The 18510-nt window shown below is 43.9% G+C and overlaps 1 protein-coding gene across 4 annotated transcripts in view; it reads left to right on the top strand.

The window, feature by feature from the left end:
- The window catches only part of BICRAL (BICRA like chromatin remodeling complex associated protein), a 744270-nt gene that overhangs the window by 503256 nt on the left and 222504 nt on the right, over positions 1 to 18510 (top strand). For all 4 annotated transcript variants that reach the window (XM_086927816.1, XM_086927818.1, XM_086927815.1 and 1 more), the window contains one exon: positions 11743 to 11846. In XM_086927816.1, coding sequence (XP_086783942.1) covers positions 11743 to 11846 — 104 coding nt within the window. The remainder of the gene's footprint in view (positions 1 to 11742; positions 11847 to 18510) is intronic.

The raw sequence follows: 18510 nt of genomic DNA, 5'->3' as shown, positions 1-18510 counted from the left end.
GTGACTGTGCAGATGTAATGATCCTTAAACATGTTCGCTGATCCATAAAGATGTCAGAAACTGTGGCCTTTTCTTCCCTATCAAGTACTGTTTGAACGACGCATGAAAATTATGATATCTTTATTTAAGGTGTTAAGAAAATCATAACATTTACATCCAGAAAGTCAGATTAGAATTTTTTTTTCCTTTAAGGGCAATAAAAGATTTTATTTAAATCTATAACCCTAGAAAACATTATAATTTCTAATATTAAAAAGTCTTTTCTCCTAATGGAAATTAAATGTTAATGTTCCTGACTAAAGCATGTATTTTCAACACATACTTTTTAATCGATGTGTGTAATTTTTAGCTCCATTTAGCTTCATAGCCGTTTGGGTACAATACAGATTCCATATGCTTTTCTCAACCGTTTCTGGCAGCCTGCTGTAAATCGTGTAGACAACTTGTCCTCAAATGGAGCTAATCACCTAGGACACCGACCCTTATTCCTTACAAACCTGCCACAGACAGTCTCAAAGCTCTCCCTGCAATGCCCCTTGACTGGTCTTGATCTTCTGCTCGCTCGGTAAAAAGACAACAATTCGAACAGCTAAACATGTCAAGGCTGACTCGGGAACTACGGGGCATGTGTTTGCCAAGGACAACTGTCTGGCTTCTCAGGAAAGGCGCAGTAACTCGTTTGCCTGGCCAGTTTTGCATGATTTTCTTGTCTGATTGGCACTTCTTAGTGCTGCCTGTTGGGTACTGCCTGTTGGGTACTGCTTTGAGACAATTTTTTAAGATTAGGTGTCTGGGGAAGAAGTTTCTCCTGTGTCCAATAACTCTTTTTATGGTGTATAATTCGGGTTGATACTTACATCTGTCTAGTTTCCCCCTCCTAAGGCTTTGGTTGGCCGCTAGGAAAAACAAGCATTGGCATAGCCAATAGGTCTCGCCTTTGGGACCTTATAAGTGTTTAGCCATGCAACAGTTGATGTTGATGCACCAAGGATATTGTGCTGCATAACTAAATACTTATACGGTCCCAAAAGCGAGACCTACTGGCTATGCCAAATCTTGTCTTGTTTATGAAATGTTTAACTTGTGTCTTTCCTGTTTCTGGGTTCTGAGCGATCATGAGCCACAGAGAGATGATACGACCTGCTCAGAATGATTGTAAATTTGGCACTTAGTCTAAATCTGTTGTTACCACTTGAAAGCTTGTAGGCAAGAAGTTTATTACAACACTTCCTTCTAATCTCAGACAGCTCATGCTTTTTGGAGGTACTGTATCTTTTAGCTTCTTCAATGTTATTGTTGCTCCTACTCATATATTGCCCTTTCTTCCTTAACTGAGTTATTGTAGTTAATTAATCTCTACATATAACTAAATAAGAAGCTTTGTAGCTCCACAGTATGTACTGAACATTCATTCACTTTGCATGTTGCTTTTAGTGATTAGGGGGCTATAAGCACATTCATTTTGCTTTCAGCTGGTCCCACGCTGTGTGTGTATTTTTTTATATACTACGAAAACTTTGGTGACTGTCTACATTCACAGTATGTACACCTATTTTATGCCTATCCTGAAAATCTAGCATGGGTCCAGCCCTCATACCTCTGTACTGGACAACCTCCCTGGTCCACTTATAACGATCTTCACGAAGACTGGGAGGGCAGCCAGGCTTTAGGGAATGTTGGTATCTGTGATGGACTATGTAACTAACGTGGTCTTCTACATATTTTTTGCTAGGCTTCCATTAGATATTCATGGTTTCCTCATTTTATATGCACATATCTGTCTGCATCGACAAGCGTTAGCAAGACAAATGTAGTAGGCATATATTACAAAAAACAAATCATAATATTTTAATTTTAGTGCGCACCATTTTCCATTTGCATCACAACTGTCTTGGGCATGTGGGGTGACTATGAGTAGTGAGGACAAAAGTGTTGCCAGAGTGTGCACAGTGTCAGGTGCTTCCGCATGAAATGTGACTTGTTCCATGTATAAGAGCGCCTGTCCATTGATGCAGGCAGGATTGTAGGAGATAGTGTTCTGGTAGAGCATGGTGAAGTATCCATCAGTAATCTGCAGCAACCAGCATTAATGATAAACCCTGTGTGCCTCTGGTGGTCAGGTATTCATATAGCCTCTTATAACGAGTGTTCATCACCACCCCCTTTTCTGAATCGTTTTTGGCCACTATAGGTGTGGCAGGGTATACTCAGACATGAGTCCCTTGCTCACTGCACCATCAGGATTCAAGCAAGCCGGGCCGACGACAGCTGAAATGCCAGAAACCAGTCCCCGGAAGCTTGTCTCCTTTCTGGTGAAGAATTGGCTTGGTAGTTTAGTCTGCCCTGTTCCCATGATGCACTGGGCCAGGGACAGACTGATTTGCATATAGCCAGGTTCTGAGCTGGGATGGTGCAGTGAGCTAAATAACGGTGATGGATCAAGCCCTGATCTTTGGACTGGGTAAGAGTGGTCTGTTTAATTCAGACACTCTGTTCATCACCACCCCCTTTTCTGAATCGTTTTTGGCCACTATAGGTGTGGCAGGGTATACTCAGACATGAGTCCCTTGCTCACTGCACCATCAGGATTCAAGCAAGCCGGGCCGACGACGGCTGAAATGCCAGAAACCGGCCCCCGGAAGCTTGTCTCCTTTCTGGTGAAGAATTGGCTTGGTAGTTTAGTCTGCCCTGTTCCCATGATGCACTGGGCCAGGGAAAGACTGATTTGCATATAGCCAGGTTCTGAGCTGGGATGGTGCAGTGAGCTAAATAACGGTGATGGATCAAGCCCTGATCTTTGGACTGGGTAAGAGTGGTCTGTTTAATTCAGACACTCTGTTCATCACCACCCCCTTTTCTGAATCGTTTTTGGCCACTATAGGTGTGGCAGGGTATACTCAGACATGAGTCCCTTGCTCACTGCACCATCAGGATTCAAGCAAGCCGGGCCGACGACGGCTGAAATGCCAGAAACCGGCCCCCGGAAGCTTGTCTCCTTTCTGGTGAAGAATTGGCTTGGTAGTTTAGTCTGCCCTGTTCCCATGATGCACTGGGCCAGGGACAGACTGATTTGCATATAGCCAGGTTCTGAGCTGGGATGGTGCAGTGAGCTAAATAACGGTGATGGATCAAGCCCTGATCTTTGGACTGGGTACGAATGGTCTGCTTAATTCAGACACTCTGTTCATCACCACCCCCTTTTCTGAATCGTTTTTGGCCACTATAGGTGTGGCAGGGTATACTCAGACATGAGTCCCTTGCTCACTGCACCATCAGGATTCAAGCAAGCTGGGCCGACGACGGCTGAAATGCCAGAAACCGGTCCCCGGAAGCTTGTCTCCTTTCTGGTGAAGAATTGGCTTGGTAGTTTAGTCTGCCCTGTTCCCATGATGCACTGGGCCAGGGACAGACTGATTTGCATATAGCCAGATTCTGAGCTGGGATGGTGCAGTGAGCTAAATAACGGTGATGGATTAAGCCCTGATCTTTGGACTGGGTAAGAGTGGTCTGCTTAATTCAGACACTCTGTTCATCACCACCCCCTTTTCTGAATCGTTTTTGGCCACTATAGGTGTGGCAGGGTATACTCAGACATGAGTCCCTTGCTCACTGCACCATCAGGATTCAAGCAAGCCGTGCCGACGACGGCTGAAATGCCAGAAACCGGCCCCCGGAAGCTTGTCTCCTTTCTGGTGAAGAATTGGCTTGGTAGTTTAGTCTGCCCTGTTCCCATGATGCACTGGGCCAGGGACAGACTGATTTGCATATAGCCAGGTTCTGAGCTGGGATGGTGCAGTGAGCTAAATAACGGTGATGGATCAAGCCCTGATCTTTGGACTGGGTAATAGTGGTCTGCTTAATTCAGACACTCTGTTCATCACCACCCCCTTTTCTGAATCGTTTTTGGCCACTATAGGTGTGGCAGGGTATACTCAGACATGAGTCCCTTGCTCACTGCACCATCAGGATTCAAGCAAGCCGGGCCGACGATGGCTGAAATGCCAGAAACCGGTCCCCGGAAGCTTGTCTCCTTTCTGGTGAAGAATTGGCTTGGTACATTAGTCTGCCCTGTTCCCATGATGCACTGGGCCAGGGACAGACTGATTTACATATAGCCAGGTTCTGAGCTGGGATGGTGCAGTGAGCTAAATAACGGTGATGGATCAAGCCCTGATCTTTGGACTGGGTAATAGTGGTCTGCTTAATTTAGACACTCTGTTCATCACCACCCCCTTTTCTGAATCGTATTTGGCCACTATAGGTGTGGCAGGGTATACTCAGACATGAGTCCCTTGCTCACTGCACCATCAGGATTCAAGCAAGCCGGGCCGACGACGGCTGAAATGCCAGAAACCGGTCCCCGGAAGCTTGTCTCCTTTCTGGTGAAGAATTGGCTTGGTAGTTTAGTCTGCCCTGCTCCCATGATGCACTGGGCCAGGGACAGACTGATTTGCATATAGCCAGGTTCTGAACTGGGATGGTGCAGTGAGCTAAATAACGGTGATGGATCAAGCCCTGATCTTTGGACTGGGTAAGAGTGGTCTGCTTAATTCAGACACTCTGTTCATCACCACCCCCTTTTCTGAATCGTTTTTGGCCACTATAGGTGTGGCAGGGTATACTCAGACATGAGTCCCTTGCTCACTGCACCATCAGGATTCAAGCAAGCCGGGCCGACGACGGCTGAAATGCCAGAAACCGGTCCCCGGAAGCTTGTCTCCTTTCTGGTGAAGAATTGGCTTGGTAGTTTAGTCTGCCCTGTTCCCATGATGCACTGGGCCAGGGACAGACTGATTTGCATATAGCCAGGTTCTGAGCTGGGATGGTGCAGTGAGCTAAATAACGGTGATGGATCAAGCCCTGATCTTTGGACTGGGTAAGAGTGGTCTGCTTAATTCAGACACTCTGTTCATCACCACCCCCTTTTCTGAATCGTTGTCCATTGATGCAGGCAGGATTGTAGGAGATAGTGTTCTGGTAGAGCATGGTGAGCTATCCATCGGTAATCTGCAGCAACCAGCATTAAGGATAAACCCTGTGTGCCTCTGGTGGTCAGGTATTCATATAGCCTCTTATAACGAGTGTTACTGGTATCATTGATCAAGTTATTTACTACCTTTGTGGTGACTACCTTTACTAAAATGCATACTCTTTAGTAAATTTCTGTTACAATCTCGACATTTGATCAACTTCTGTTGCATTTTACACGTGCTTCTACGAAATCTACTGTCAAGGATAGTATTGATGCTTTACAACCAATTAATATATCTCAATAAAGGGCGAGTGAAGCATTGTCCTGTCGCATGAACTTGCCCTTTGCCCACTTTCACTAACTTAGACTTACCAGGGCGAAAGTAGTTGTTGTAAGTACATTGAAAATGCCAACCTTTGATTACTTTGCGGATTGGTTTTGTAACACAAATAAAGTGTTTCCAACTCTTTTGAGTCATTCACAGTGTCTGATCTCAGCAACAATACGAGTTTCATAATGTAATGGATGTTTTGGACGTGAATAAAATCTTTATTGCTAAAAATAAGGTTTGTTTCAAACTGGATGTACACATATGGGTCCGAGAGCAAATTTTAGCGCTGCCTCTCCAGAGGAAGCTTTTATTAGTAGCCGGCTCAGGTATCGTCTCCAGAACCGCAATATGTTTTTGGATGAGAGTGAGGGGTGATTAGTGGTTCACACATGGCGAAGAGATATTCTGAAGGTTGCTGCTAGGCTTATGAATGTTGAACATGTGCACCATTGAGCATTAGGAAACGGGATATACTCTTGAAATGGTCTTCTCCTTGTTATCACTGGAAAAGAATCACTGAATTCGTAGAGATAGTAACTAAAACAATCATTGGCAAAGTCAATAGGTCTCTGCTATGTGAGATCTATTGGCTTTGTCAATGTTTTTTTACCCATGTTGTACAGCAGTGCGACCACTGTGCAGTATGGTCAACAGAAAAAAATGAAAAAAGTGCTATGACGCAACTAACATTGAGCACGTAATAGTGTTTTTTTTTCTTTTACTTTCAGCCGCCGTATAAAGCGGCAAAAAATTATTGATAAAGCCAATAAATCTTGTATAACCGAGACTTATTGGATTTGTCAGTGCTTGTTTTCTTATCTGGATAGCTGTAGATTTTCGACCCTAGCTCAGTCGATACCTAGGGAAAACTAGCAAGACTGTCCATTTTTTAAAATAGACGTCTACGGGTTTCCAGGGGGGTCTGACTTGCATGGCTCTCCCCAGGGTTTTTTGTAACCAGAATCGCTTGTAAACCTCAAACGTTGCCAAAAACACATTTTCCTCACATTTCTGTGTTGGAAAGTTCTGGAATATGTCTGGAGAAACAAAACTTGCATCTACCCGAAATTCCCCCAAGTCTCCCGATAAAAATTGTACCTCTCTTGTGTGGGTAGGCATAGTGCCTGTGACAGGAAACTGCCCAAAACCCAACATGGATGAATCACATTTTTCCACAAGAATCTGTGGGGAGCCACATTCTTCCATCCACCCGGCATTTTCCCAAGTCTACTGATACAAATGGCACTTCACTTGTGTGGGTAGGCCTAGGGCCTGTGACAGGAAACTGCCCAGAACACAACATGGATGCATTAAGTTTTTTTACTGTAAACGGACCCCTGTTTCCAATTTGGGTGACTAGATTTTGAACCCTAGCTCAGCTGACACCTAGGGAAACCTAGCAAACCTCTACATTTGTTTAACCTAGACACCTAGGGGTATCCAGAGTGGGGTGACTTCTGTGGCTTAACCATAATCGCTTGCAAAACTCAACCTTTGATTAAAAAAAAAAACATTTTCTTTACATTTCTGTGATGGAAAGTTCTGGAATCTGTGGGGAGCCACAAACTTCCATCCACCCTGCATTCCCCAAAGTCTTTCGATAAAATGGTACCTCACTTGTGTGGGTAGGCTTAGTACTTTTGGCAGAAATTGATCAAACCATGATCAATGGGAGTTCCCTGATGGGGGCTTTTTTGTTCTTGGGTTGAGCCGTTCTTGTATTGGGCGGGTGGTAGGCCATTCACACAAGTGGGACAGTGTTTTTATCGTCAAGTGGGGTAATACAGAGTGGTAGGAATTTGTTGTGAATTCCTTCTGATTCCCTAAGTGTGCATCACAGAAATGGAAGTCAAATTTGTCATTTCAAGCAGAGTTTGAGGTGTGCAGTGCATTATGGGTTAGAACATCTAATGGGATCCATGCAAGGCACACCACCTCAGACTCCCCTGGTTGTCTAGTTGTCAAACAAATGGCCCCAAATACAGCAATTTTTTGGGCCTTTTTCTCTTGGCCCACCCACACAAGTGGAGTACTGTTCTTATCGGAAGGCGTGTTGGAAGTCAGGGTGGTGGGTAGCATTTGGCTTCCCCTGATTCCATGTCTTTTCATCACAAAAATGTGATGACGATGTGTGTTTATTACCAAAATTTGAGCTTTGCAAGGGCTTCTGGGTAAAATTACCTGGTAAGAGCCATGCAAGTCATACACCCCTGGTGACGGCTGAGCTAGGGGCCGACAATTCACAGCTACGCACATTGGGGAAAAAAATCTAGGAGTTCTTAGTAAGGGTAATATATACATTTTTGCTGACAAAGAAGACTCCGTTGCCATAATCAAAGCAGCTCTGTGCCTTGATAGGGCTTCATTCTGGGATTTGTCTATCACAACCGCACTCAAGGTCACGGATGTTCAAATCTAGGTAACTTGACTGCAGATCAGTTTGTTTCCTGCCCCCTACTGGGGTGCAGATACAGTGTCCTTGTAAGAGGGCCAGCTGCATCCCCTGTGCTTCAGGTATGAATAGATCTTTTATCACTTAGCTGCTGTGAACATACCCCACAGGTTCCAAGTGAGAATCCTTCGTTTTTATCCTCAACCTGTTTTTGGAGTAGGCACCCTTAAGCGCCAGAGTGAAGTGGCTTCTTTACTCCCTGGTATGTCTTCTGCTCCGGAAGACTCCATGTCCAGCCCAACTATTCCCACTCCCCCCCCCTAAAGCATAGACCCCAAGATTCCCTGACCAGTCAACAAAAGCCTCAAACTAGCTCACAACTAACTGAAGTGTATCTGAGAAACACATTCTAGAAATGGAATGGATTTGCTTCCAAGAAAATGGGTTGGCTCTCAGTGTGATTGACTTTACTACATCTTAACCATATCGTCCTAGTCCAGAGTCAGCCCAGGCCAACCTACATCAACTCACTGTCCCACAAGAAGGTCCTACTGACCATCATCACTAGTGAGAGACATAAGTTTCCTCTTTGTCTCCCCCATATTTCTCAATTTAAGTTTTTTTGCTCACCTTCCCAGGGTTACCTTCACATTAATACATCTTACCGCTCCTGACTGTAAATTCTTTGTTCTCCCTGATAATATATTTAGGAAGAAGGGAGGTGTCATAAAAGTTCATGAAGGCATTCTTCTCGCTATTATCTTACGCCAGACGTGTTCTATTCTAGCAAGTGCTGGAGCCCTTTCAGCTCTATTTTGCTTTGCCCAGGCCTGTTCCGTGAACTAGTTGATGTGAGGATTTTGCATCACTTTCATCACTTTCAACTTAGCTGGGAAGAGAAGCACGTATCTCAAGCCCATTTTCCTCAACTTCCATTCGACCTCCTTGAAACAGGCCCTATTTTGTTGAACTGCCAGGATATAGTGCTGAAAAAGTATGATCTTTCCATTTCCAAGGATGAAGTGTCCTTCACTCTTGGCATTTTGGAGGATTACATCCTGATCTCGATAGCTGAGGGTTTTATTCACCATGGAACTAGTAGGAGGAGGGAGGGGAGAAGCCCCAGTTGATCACTAGGGAGTTACCAGATAGACTGCTGCTGGTGTTGGAAGTACACGTTTCGCTCTGCATTTTAGAGTGTTTTACTGATCTGGATGAGGAAGATATTTTAGAGCACAAGAAATTGTTCCCTTATTTTAGTTTTCTAGAGCACTAACCTTAATTTCTATGACAAAACAACTCCTTCATTTTATTACTTTACTGCAGTCTCCTCTGTAGGAAATGCATTCAGTTCAATAGATTTGTTTCAATCAAGGTGGTGTTCAAGTGTGCTACCCGTTTGCTATAAATACAGAATGTTAGCTCTCTAGTTGCTCATTAGAACTCTATGTAGAACCTGCAGTAGTACACTAGGGAATCAACTGGCAAACTGCTGCTCGTTTTGAAAGTACATGTTTTATTCAACCAGACTTTGTTTCTGACATTGATGAGAATTTATAGAAAATGTGCCATCTTTTAGCTTTTCTAGAGAACTAACCATAATGTACATGACAAAATGAAACCTCTCATTTAATTAATTTCTAAAGGAAATGTTTTCAGTTTGGCAGCTTTAATTCCATCCAGATGTCGTCGTTCAAATGTGCAAATCTTCTGGCATAAATTCAAAATGTTAGTGTACTAGTTGTTTATTAGGAAACTGGTGAAACTAGAGTAGAGCACTGGGGAACCAACTGATAGGCTGCTGTTGGAAGGACATCTTTTACTCAGATCGTATCAGACTTTATTCTCACATGGCTGAGGAAGATAGTCTGAACCTCTAGAAAATGTGCTCTCATTTTACCTTCTTGAGCAACTTCCGTAACCTTTATGAGAAAGTCGTGGGAGAAAACTATTTTCACTTGGACATGGTTCATCAAATCCAAGCAGAGGGTCAGCATTTTTACTGGGTAAAATCATCAAAGAACTTCTAAAATGAATTAACACCAACAACAAATGATTTATATTGTCACTAAAATCTGATATCACTCTTTCTGTGTGCTCCTTTGTGTGACAATGAATTTCAGTGAAGACCATGCCGCCTAGTCCTGTAATGGCTTCCACACCATGTTGTCTCAACCATGTTAGTGTGGCCCGCCAGCCAAAGTGGGGCTCCTTTAGGATATCACATGGCCCTGGGGGTCAGTGTATTCATTTTCAGGACACCGGCACCATGCCCCTGAATTCTGTAATGGCTGTCACAACATATTCTTCATGTTGTGCCTAGCAAATCAGGATTGACTTGTCCCCTTTAAATTGGCCAGTCAGAACATAGCTGGACGCTAACTGTCCAGATTTACCAAACTTTGTTAACCCCTTCATGGCCTACCAAAGCCCCTCTTTAAATGCCAGTTTCTCAACAATGGTTAAACTAAGTTACACCAAATCATAAAATATACGCTTTCTGAATATAGTTCGAACTTTTGCTTTTTGGTGTAACTCCATTCAGCCACGATTTTTATATCAAAGAGTACACTTTCTTATAGGAATTGAAATGAGAAATGAATGTTTTGGGACCCCCCATTCTTCTTGACCCCTCTTGAAAGATCAGTATGAAACTTTCCATGAAGGAGCCTAGGTGGTGAGACTTTTATTTTGGAAAGCTCTGTGCAGGTTCTGACAACAGCACAAAAGTTATTAGCGAAGCAAAAAACTCCATTCCTAAGGAAACTCAGACGTAAATGTAATTACACAGTGGCAACCACTACTGTTTAATTAATATTAAACACATATTCCATTTCCTTAATATCTCTTGGATTTAGCAAGCCTGTATGTAATTACTCTATGTTCCTCTCCCACTACCTCTGCCACCTGCCCCCAGCAACTCGAGTGTCAGCAGGAGGACAAAGGAGATGATGATCAGATAATATTCAAGATAATGAGTGAGGGAATAATGTGAGGTATGCTCATGTTCAGCCAATAGATCAACCGGATATGTCCTCCACCTGAAAAGGTTAATGGACCTTTTTTCATTGGCTCAAATGACACCAGTCGAGACATGAACCAGCTCCTACGACTGACAATTTTGGCATGACATTAATCTTTTTTTTAAACTAACTAAGGAAGCCAAGATTCTGCCAATGGCATTTAAAATAAGATGTACAGTGGTGGATAAGTAGTGCGACATCTGTGTAGGCCAGGGACAATGTCCACCCACACCCCAACCTTTTCTCACAACATTTCCATGACAGGATGAAGGTCTGATCTCCAGGAGCTACATGCCAGCGGTTTATGGCCTCTGAAGGAAACTTCGCTCCATACCAACATTTTAGAAAGTAGATGTTTCAGACTTCTCTCAAATCCTTCCTTCCTTGACTAAAGTATTCTTAATTTATAGTTTATTCGTTGAATATCATGACTATGCAAGAAAGGAAAAGGTATCTGTTGCTGCTCCTCAACGCTCAGCGTCTATGCTATTAGGTTGTATGGTTCAGTGTCAACATTTTTGTTAAGCATGCAGCTGGGATCAACGAATAGTGATAGGATTGAAGACTAAAATCTTAGTGCTTAGGTGTTTCTTTAGGTGTTTCAAACTTCTCTCAAATCCTTCCCTGCATGACTAAAGTGACCTCAAGTTCTGGTTTATACGTAGAACATCATGACTATGCAAGGAAGGGCAAGGTCTTTGTTGCTATCCCTCGACGCTCAGCATCTGTGCTGTTAGGCTGTATGATTCAGTTTCAACATTTTTGTCAAGCCTTCAGCTGGGATCAACAAAGACTGATATTATGTCTTGAGCAGGAAGCACACGGTTATTCACCAATGAGAAATCAGAAAATATGAACTATTCACTTTTCCAAAGCCATATTTCATAAATATAGATTTATTGTGTCAACAAATATCTAACCAGATATTGAAAAATATATTGCATAGATACAAGCACTACTTGTAATTATTAATTCTTGCTACAAATGTTGTTATGTGAAGTAATTTGTATATGTTTCTTTACAGCTGTGCAAAGCGCTGGATGTAAAATGTTAAAACATCCCCTGGGAACGGCAGTGCCAAAACAAGAAAGGTCTGATGTATCATTACCTCTGGAATCAGATATGCAAGTAGGTACATGTTGAATTTAAAATCTCCAAATATGTATTCATAGATCAGTCTTTAAATATCTCTTGCAAATGTAATTCTCCATATGGGTTCTTTATTCTTATTTGAAAATGTTTAACTTCCGCCTACTTCCGGAATCCCTAACACTTTTCGACAGCAAATATCATTTTCAAAGGAATATGCATAAATATGTGCCTGTTCAAAATCACCACTATGCTTTTTATTTTTTATTAAACAAATCCTATAAGGAAAAATGTAGTAAATGGGGCAAAGTAGACAGATACCTCAATAGGGAGAGATGATACATTTTCATTTCTGGTAGAGACTTATGCATGCAGAATCCTCACCTTTTGAATATATGCCAGGCATCTGACTGGATACCGAAACTTTTCAGCTGTACCATGCATCTCTGCATTGATCCAGTTGCACTCCAGAAATGTCATGTCATGCAGAGCCTAAATAAGCGCCACTCCTGGAGCGGACATCAGTTCCTTTGTTTCAGTTCCACCAGATGCGGATCTAGAGCTAACTCTCACCTCCCAAAACAACAGGTTTTTAACATTGTAAGGACTGTCACAAACAAATGTCTGTGGCAGATCCTCAGCAGAATTGCTTGTGTTGCCTGGGATCCAGCCATAACCCTGAGGCCTGCAGTGACTGTGCATTGATGTGCCCGTAGGCCATATGAGACCGCTTGGTAAAACTCTACATCCCAAGCACTGGAAAAATTTGTGACAAGACTGACTCATGTCGAAATTTCGGTCCCATTTGAGGTCCATTAGTTATAATGGGGTAACCCAGTAACCCACAGAACCTGGGTAAGTACACTTAAGGAAAATTGGTTCTGGCGGGTGGTTCAACTAATTTGCACAAAGTATTCAATACATAAAGGGAAGAGGTATGTACTAATCATACATCCATATATCACACCAAGAACAACAACTTGTTTATATAAGAAATTAATTTCTTTACTTTGTGTTAATACGTATGCAAATAAATGGAAAGGCTGTCTGTGATATTAAACACATACGGCAACCAAACACAAAGTACTACGGTGTACACTTAGTGACTGATAGTGATATGTAATAAAGTGCTTTAGAAAAGTGACATAAATGACATATGTGATATATACACAACACAGGGAGATGTTTTATCTTCCAAGTCCAAGCATAAATGCATAGATCCCAACAGTAGTAATGATTTCCAAGTCAGGGAAATTGCATGCACTAATTTGAGACAGTAACGTCGACGTTTCGACCCTTAGCAATAGTGCAGCTTATTAGGCATCAGAGGCGGGTCCTCTTCAGGACAGAAGGGGAAGGAGAGAATGATTTGAGATCCAGACATCTCATAAGCATTCCAGAGGTCAGTCTTTCTCTTGATCCAAATCTTTGAGTAAGTGGAATAAAAAACATATGAAATCTAAGCAGTCCACAGCTTCTTAATTCCACTCACACTCCCCTGAGAAGGTGCGAGGGCGGCACCATGCATCTCGATCTCGCTCCCGAAGTTGTTTGCACAACTCAAGTTTCCAAGGCAGTCTGTCACTTCAAGAGGGACTCCACCTCCGCTACCGACGACAGCTTTTACCCTCGGCTCAGCTGGACCCTCTGAGCCCATAACTGGTGTACCTCCTGCTCCACTTTCAACTCCTCCGCTGGTGCCACCGTCGACACCGATACCTGGTGCATCAATTCCAGTGCTGACTCCGTCGATGCCAGAAGACAAAGCCCGAATTGTCCTTGCGTATGTCAATTTGGGGCCAGTTCATCCACGATCAAAGTCATGCCCAGCCACTGTTGAGGCTCCTATTTCTACACTCGCTCTGCCTCCACAACGACAACTGCACACCCTTCAATGCAGATTAAGATAATGATTAAGACGCAGGTTACGAAATTGGCCAGCCTTTTCCCAAGGAGAATTGGTATGACGACCTGCAGGAGGGCAGTGGCCTTGATATCTCCCCTGAGTCCAGTCTCCTCTCATCCCCCCGGTCTCTGAGGAAAGTGCTTACCACACCATGTTTAGGCGTAGGGTATCCACATTGCCTAACCTCCCGCTCCTCACCATGGAGAAGAAGATCAATGTACTTACGGCTGGGGCAACCTCTACTGAGCCCTTCTTACCATTTAATGAGGCCCTTACAGATACTTTGCTCTAGCCCCCGGTCAACCACCAGATGGCACGATGCCTCCAACCTGGCCTGTATGACTCTGTACTTTTATCTCAGCACTCCTCACCGGGAAGTTTGGTGGTGCAGGCATCCACAAGCAAAACTAATCCCAACATGAATGCCAGCTATCTGTTGGGGCAATATTCTCACGCTCATTGGTCCTCGTCCAGACCATACAGGAACATTGGGAAGGAGCCTAGTTCACAATACATTGTGGCTTGGACACCACCGATCCCATCAGGCGTGCCATTAGCACCGGTGTCACCATTCGCTGCCACACTTGGCTGCAGTCCACAGTTTTTCAGGTCATGTCCAGTCATTCCTCTTAGATATGCCATTTGACTGAAGTTGCCTGTTTGGGAGCAAGGCACACTCCACTCTCAAGTGATTCAAGGAGTAGACGGCCATGGCACACTCCTTGTGATTAACTACCTCACTTCGCCAGCTGCATCAACCCTACTGCTCCATTCATGACTTCAGCAGAGGTGTCCCATACCGCCAGCCAATCCAAACTCTATAAGATGCCCGGCAGTTGTGCGGTCTAGGCAGTGGTACCCACTGCCCCCAGGGTCGAGGTGAACAGATTGTCCAGCCCATTACCCCCTTACTGCAGCCCCACCTTCTAAGCTTCTTTAGCATGCCCTTAGTGGAGCACAGCAATCAGGTTGTAGGCTGGATCTGATGATTTTTTGAAAGTTTGGAAGGCCATAATATTGTAGTGTAGTTCATATATTCCCAATAGGCTCTGCGCACTGGAATAATATATCCTATAGATTTGACGCAGGACTTATGTCGACTAGGTCTCTATTGAATATACTAAACAATTGTGAGTACCAGCTAGCTCAGAGGTCACTAGAAACTTTCTCAAATTTACAAGAAGGGATTAGTTCTCTTCCAGGGGATACTCATTAATAGTCATAAGCACTGAATTATCTCCGCCCATGAGCGGGAACCCGGAACACATAAACAATATACATATATATGTGTAAATATAACCAAAAGTACATAGTACTAACTAATTATACACATATACATGTATAATAACCATAATATGCAGCCTAACATATATTCATAGGCTAATAAAGCCCAACCTTACACACGTTCTGAAATATGCTGTATATAAATGCAATAAACAGGCATGAGCCTAAAATGCATTTTATAACCATGAAAAACCTTTTATTTTCATCAAAGAACCTGTTGTAAACAGTTATTAGCCTAAAAGGCTGCATATGAAAAAATGTCTGTGTACAGAAAATCAGACTGGCACCCTGCCTTTAAGGCCCCAGAGAATCTGCACACTTTGCCTTTAAGGCCTCCAGGAGAACTCTGTTCCCATCATGCACCACAGGTGACACTTAGGTCAGTTCTTTTGTACGGTACAGTAAACTTTAGCAGGAATCTGCACTTAAAAACTTCATAATACATATTGAAAAGAAAAAACCTCAATGCTACTGCTCGCCCGGGAAGGCGGGAGGGTGCCTATGACTTTAATGAGTATACCCCTGGAAGAGAACTAGGATTACAGGTAAGTAACTAATCCTTCTCTTCCAGGGGATACTAATTAATAGTCATAAGCACTGAATAGAGTAGCAAGCTCATACCCACCAGAAGCGGGTGTACAGATAAATGCATAGCCACACTTTTAAACCATAGTGTTTAGCTAGAATTAGCAAACACATTTCTGAGGGATGCTTGTCCCACTTGTGCATCAATCTGCGCATCAGAATCTAGACAGTAATGGCGTGTAAACGTATGCACTGAACGCCAAGTAGCTGCTTTACATATCTCTGACATAGCCACATCCCTAAGGAGAGCTGTGGTAGAAGCTTTCCCCCTCGTAGAATGCGCCGTAGGTCTACCTGATAAAGACCTGTGGGCTAGCTGATAAGCCAGTAGGATACATGACACTATCCATCTAGAAATGGATCTCTTGGACGCTGCCAAACCAGTATTCGTAGGACCATTTTTCACAAAAAGACGGTCCGTGTGCCTCAAAGACTTTGTTTTATCTAAGTAAAATTTCAAAACCCTTTTTAGATCTAATGAATGTAGAGCCCGTTCAGTCGGACTTGAAGGGTTTGGGAAGAAAGTAGGCAATGTTATAGTTTGATTAATATGAAAATCCGACACCACCTTGGGGAGGAATGCAGGATGAGTTCTGAGCACCACTCTGTTTCCATGAAAAATAGTGTATGGTTCATTGCAACACAGAGCCTGGATTTCGCTCACCCTACGAGCAGAAGTGATGGCCACCAGGAACGCTACTTTCCAAGATAAGTGTTGTAAAGACGCTTTATGTATGGGCTCAAAAGGGGGACCCATTAACTTAGTCAACACCACATTAAGCTCCCAAGGTGGAGAGGGAGACCTGACTGGAGGATACACCTTCCTTAACCCTTCCAGAAAATCCTTCACCACAGGCATCCAAAAGAAAGTTATCTGTTTTGGCGATTTTCTATAAGCAGTTATTGCAGCAAGATGGACTTTGATGGAACTAAACTGCAAACCAGATTCAGCAAGGTAAAGTAGATAAGGCAAGATCACCTGTTCTTGACCATGAATTGGGTCAAGACCCTTACTCTGACACCAAAGGTAAAAGCGTTTCCACTTAAATCCGTAGGATTGTCTTGTAGAAGGTCGCTTTGCCTCCTTTAGGATGTTCATACACTCCGGATTCAGCTGTAAGTACCCGTACTGGATGACTTCAGGAGCCATGCTGCCAAGCACAGGGAGGGCAGATTGGGATGAAACACTCACCCCTCCTGACAGAAGATCTGGGCGGCACGGCAATCTCCTGTGTGGCATTATTGACAACTGGAGGAGATTTGGGAACCACCACTGGCGTGGCCATTCTGGGCAAATCAGTATCATTCTGGAGTTGATCTTGTACAACCGATTGATCACGGTGTTGGTGAAAAGGCGTACAGCAAGTCTTGACACCAGTCTATCAAAAGGGCATTCCCTTGAGACCCTTTCTGGGAGAACCTGGACGCGAAGACGGGGCATTTTGCGTTTGCCGCGTCTGCGAACAGATCGATGTCTGGTGTTCCCCAAGCCTGGAAAATGCTGTGCACGACGTCTTCGTTGAGAACCCCTTCGTGCGCATCGACGAAGTCTCTGCTGAGGTCGTCCGCCTGTGAGTTGAGACTCCCTGGTAGGTGAACCGCTGTTATGGACAGGTCTCGTGCAAGTAACCAATGCCAGATGGTCTGGGCTTCTATGGACAGAGTCCTGGATTTGGTACCCCCCTGCTTGTTTAAGTAATACATTGTAGTTGTATTGTCTGTTTGCACCAGGAGGGACCAAGTCTGTATAAATGGAGCCAGGGACTTGAGAGCAAGATGGACCGCTCTGAGTTCGAGTAGATTGATGTGATATCCTTTCTCGAAGTCTGACCATAGCCCTTGTACCTGCAGAGGGCCCATATGCGCCCTCAACCTTGGAGAGAGGCGTCTGTGATCAGAGTCTGCGTTGGTAGGTCCTGATGAAAAGGAACTCCCTTCGTCATGTGTGCCTTCTTCATCCACCACCAGATGGAATCTCTTGCAGACTGTTTGAGATGAATTTGATCCTCCCAGCAGCCCGTCCTCTGTTTCCACTGATCTTCCAGACACTGCTGTAGAGGACGCATATGCAAACGTGCGTTTGGCACGATGAAGATGCACAATGCCATGGACCCCAGGAGAGAGGACACTTGCCGAACTGTCGGACGTGCAGACTGAAGGAGAAGAAAACACTTCGCCTTGATGGATGACCACCTCTCCTCCGTAGGACACACGTTTTCTTCTTCCATGTCCAGTTGAGAACCCAGGTAGTGGATCTTCTGGGTGGGGCTCATTATGGACTTCTTGTAATTGACTTGAAGACCCAACTTGCACATGAGTTGGAGGCATATCGATAAATGTTCTTCCAGTAGCGATGGGGATGAACTCTTCAGAAGCTAGTCGTCTAAGTACGGATATATGAAAATCCGTCTCTTTCGAAGACAAGCCGCAACTAACGCCATACATTTTAAAAAATGTTCTGGGAGATGATCTCAGGTCGAAAGGGAGTACTGCGTACTGATAATGATGAGCAGCTACTTGAAACCTGAGAAACTTGCGATGTTTTCTGGATACCGGAATATGAAAATAAGCATCTTTCAGATCAATGGAGCACATCCAATCCCCTTGGTGTAACTGAGGGAAGATCTGATGCAGAGCCAGCATTCGAAACCTCTCCTTTCGAATTAATTTGTTCGACCGTCTCAAATCCAGAATGGGTCTGAACTCCGTAGCTGGACCTTTTTTCATTACGAGAAAAAATCGAGAGTACAGGCCTTGACATCTCTGCTGAGATGGTACTGGTTCTATGGCCTTCTTCTTCAGAAGGATGTTCGCTTCCTGTTGTGAATGCTTTATATTCCAGTCTAACCTCTTTAGAGGACGCATGACAGGGGGTGGCTTCTTGAATCTCAAAAGGTACCCGCTCTGAATGATACCCAGCACCCATCT

This window comes from Lissotriton vulgaris, chromosome 6 (genome assembly GCF_964263255.1).
Source record: "Lissotriton vulgaris chromosome 6, aLisVul1.2, whole genome shotgun sequence".
Classification (NCBI taxonomy): domain Eukaryota; kingdom Metazoa; phylum Chordata; class Amphibia; order Caudata; family Salamandridae; genus Lissotriton; species Lissotriton vulgaris.
Note: the sequence above shows the minus strand (reverse complement) of the source record. Positions and strands in the feature narration are given on the sequence as shown.